Raw genomic sequence first — 1,363 nt, forward strand, 5'->3', positions numbered from 1 at the left:
CCACCTCCTCCATCACCACCCTGCCCCGCCCCCTCCCGTGATGCTCAACTCTCCCACGGCAGTAGGAATGGACGACGGCGTGTTTCTGATGTGGAAATAAAAGAGGCGCAAAAAAGGAGCAGCCGATGCGGGAACGAAGATGCGATAGTGCACAATAACGGTGATGAAACCCGCAGATATTTTTGCACATGTTACGCGCCGTTCGGTCGGCTTGTTGSCGCTGCCCCTCCTTCCTCTCTTTCTCTCTCTGTTCACGTTGTTTAACATATTATCCGTTCTTCCTCCTCTCTAAAATAATCACATCCCAGGCGGTGTGAGCTATGATCGGCAGAGGGACGCGGGGAGAGGAATCCGGATCCAAATAATCCATCTTCAGCGGGGGAGAGGCAGAAGAAGATGAGGACGGMGATGGCTCCGCTGAAAACAACAATATTAGTGTTTGTGCACTGGGGTGAGTTTAATACCCATCTGCCACATAAACGTSACGGTTTCCTCACTATTCATTTAAATCTCACACATTATGAAATAATGAATGAATATGAAATAATAAAATGATGTATGAATGTGATTCAGGCTGCTGTCTTTATGAATGATTAACTCACCTGTGAGGCTCTGAGGAGCTTATATGTGTCACACCCCTGAGCAATGAATCATTTTTTATTATCAGCAAGTCTGGAAATGACTGAGAGGAGAGTTCGCTGCACAAGTGTTTGTTTTGTATCCAAAGCAAACAAACAAAATAACTCAGCTGTGCTGGTTAGAGGAACAAGTTTCTGCTTTTTGACAGGTTCCTGTCACTTCCTGTTTATTGTCTAAAGACCATAATCTGAAGGTGTCTTGATTTATTCTGAGTGAGTTCACTAAAAGCTGTTTTAGGCACCCAGGAGTGTAAATCAGACACTTATTTGTACTTTTAAATATAAAAACCAACCAAAAGGTGAATTAAAGTGGCAATGTCATGTAAAATCAACTTTTTTGAGTTTTATATCATGTTATAATGTTATACTCTCATAAAAACATGCTCAAAGCCTTGCTTTGACACATTCATGCATGTTTGAGAAATCCTGCGGCGTTTGTAGGAAGCCATGCTGAGGAGCAAAACGACAGGTGGGGACCAGAAACKCCCCTGGGACGTGTCTTTAAGCCGAACTTCYTCATGGCAGAGCGCCCCCACATACCCCGCCCATGACTCCTGCAGGGTGAAACTGAAAGTGAAACTGAAACTGTCTGCTGAGCTCCTAACACTACGTGTCACTCAGTGAAGCTCTTTTCAGATTCAAAATACCTTTGAGGAAATGTATTTTCAGATGCCAAGTAAACTGCATCATAGCCATCATAGCAGTCCCGCCCCCTCCCCCTTGCC

General features: G+C 44.5%; 1 protein-coding gene across 1 annotated transcript in view; it reads left to right on the forward strand.

Annotated features, from left to right (window-relative positions):
• The first annotated feature begins 33 nt into the window (after positions 1 to 33).
• Positions 34 to 1,363, forward strand: part of igsf8 (immunoglobulin superfamily, member 8) — an 18,642-nt gene continuing 17,312 nt past the window's right edge. The window contains exons 1-2 of the mRNA XM_014004148.1: positions 34 to 160; positions 309 to 451. Coding sequence (XP_013859602.1) covers positions 397 to 451 — 55 coding nt within the window. The 5' untranslated portion in view covers positions 34 to 160; positions 309 to 396. The remainder of the gene's footprint in view (positions 161 to 308; positions 452 to 1,363) is intronic.

Source organism: Austrofundulus limnaeus, unplaced genomic scaffold (genome assembly GCF_001266775.1).
Source record: "Austrofundulus limnaeus strain Quisiro unplaced genomic scaffold, Austrofundulus_limnaeus-1.0 Scaffold22, whole genome shotgun sequence".
In the NCBI taxonomy this organism is placed as follows: Eukaryota; Metazoa; Chordata; class Actinopteri; order Cyprinodontiformes; family Rivulidae; genus Austrofundulus; species Austrofundulus limnaeus.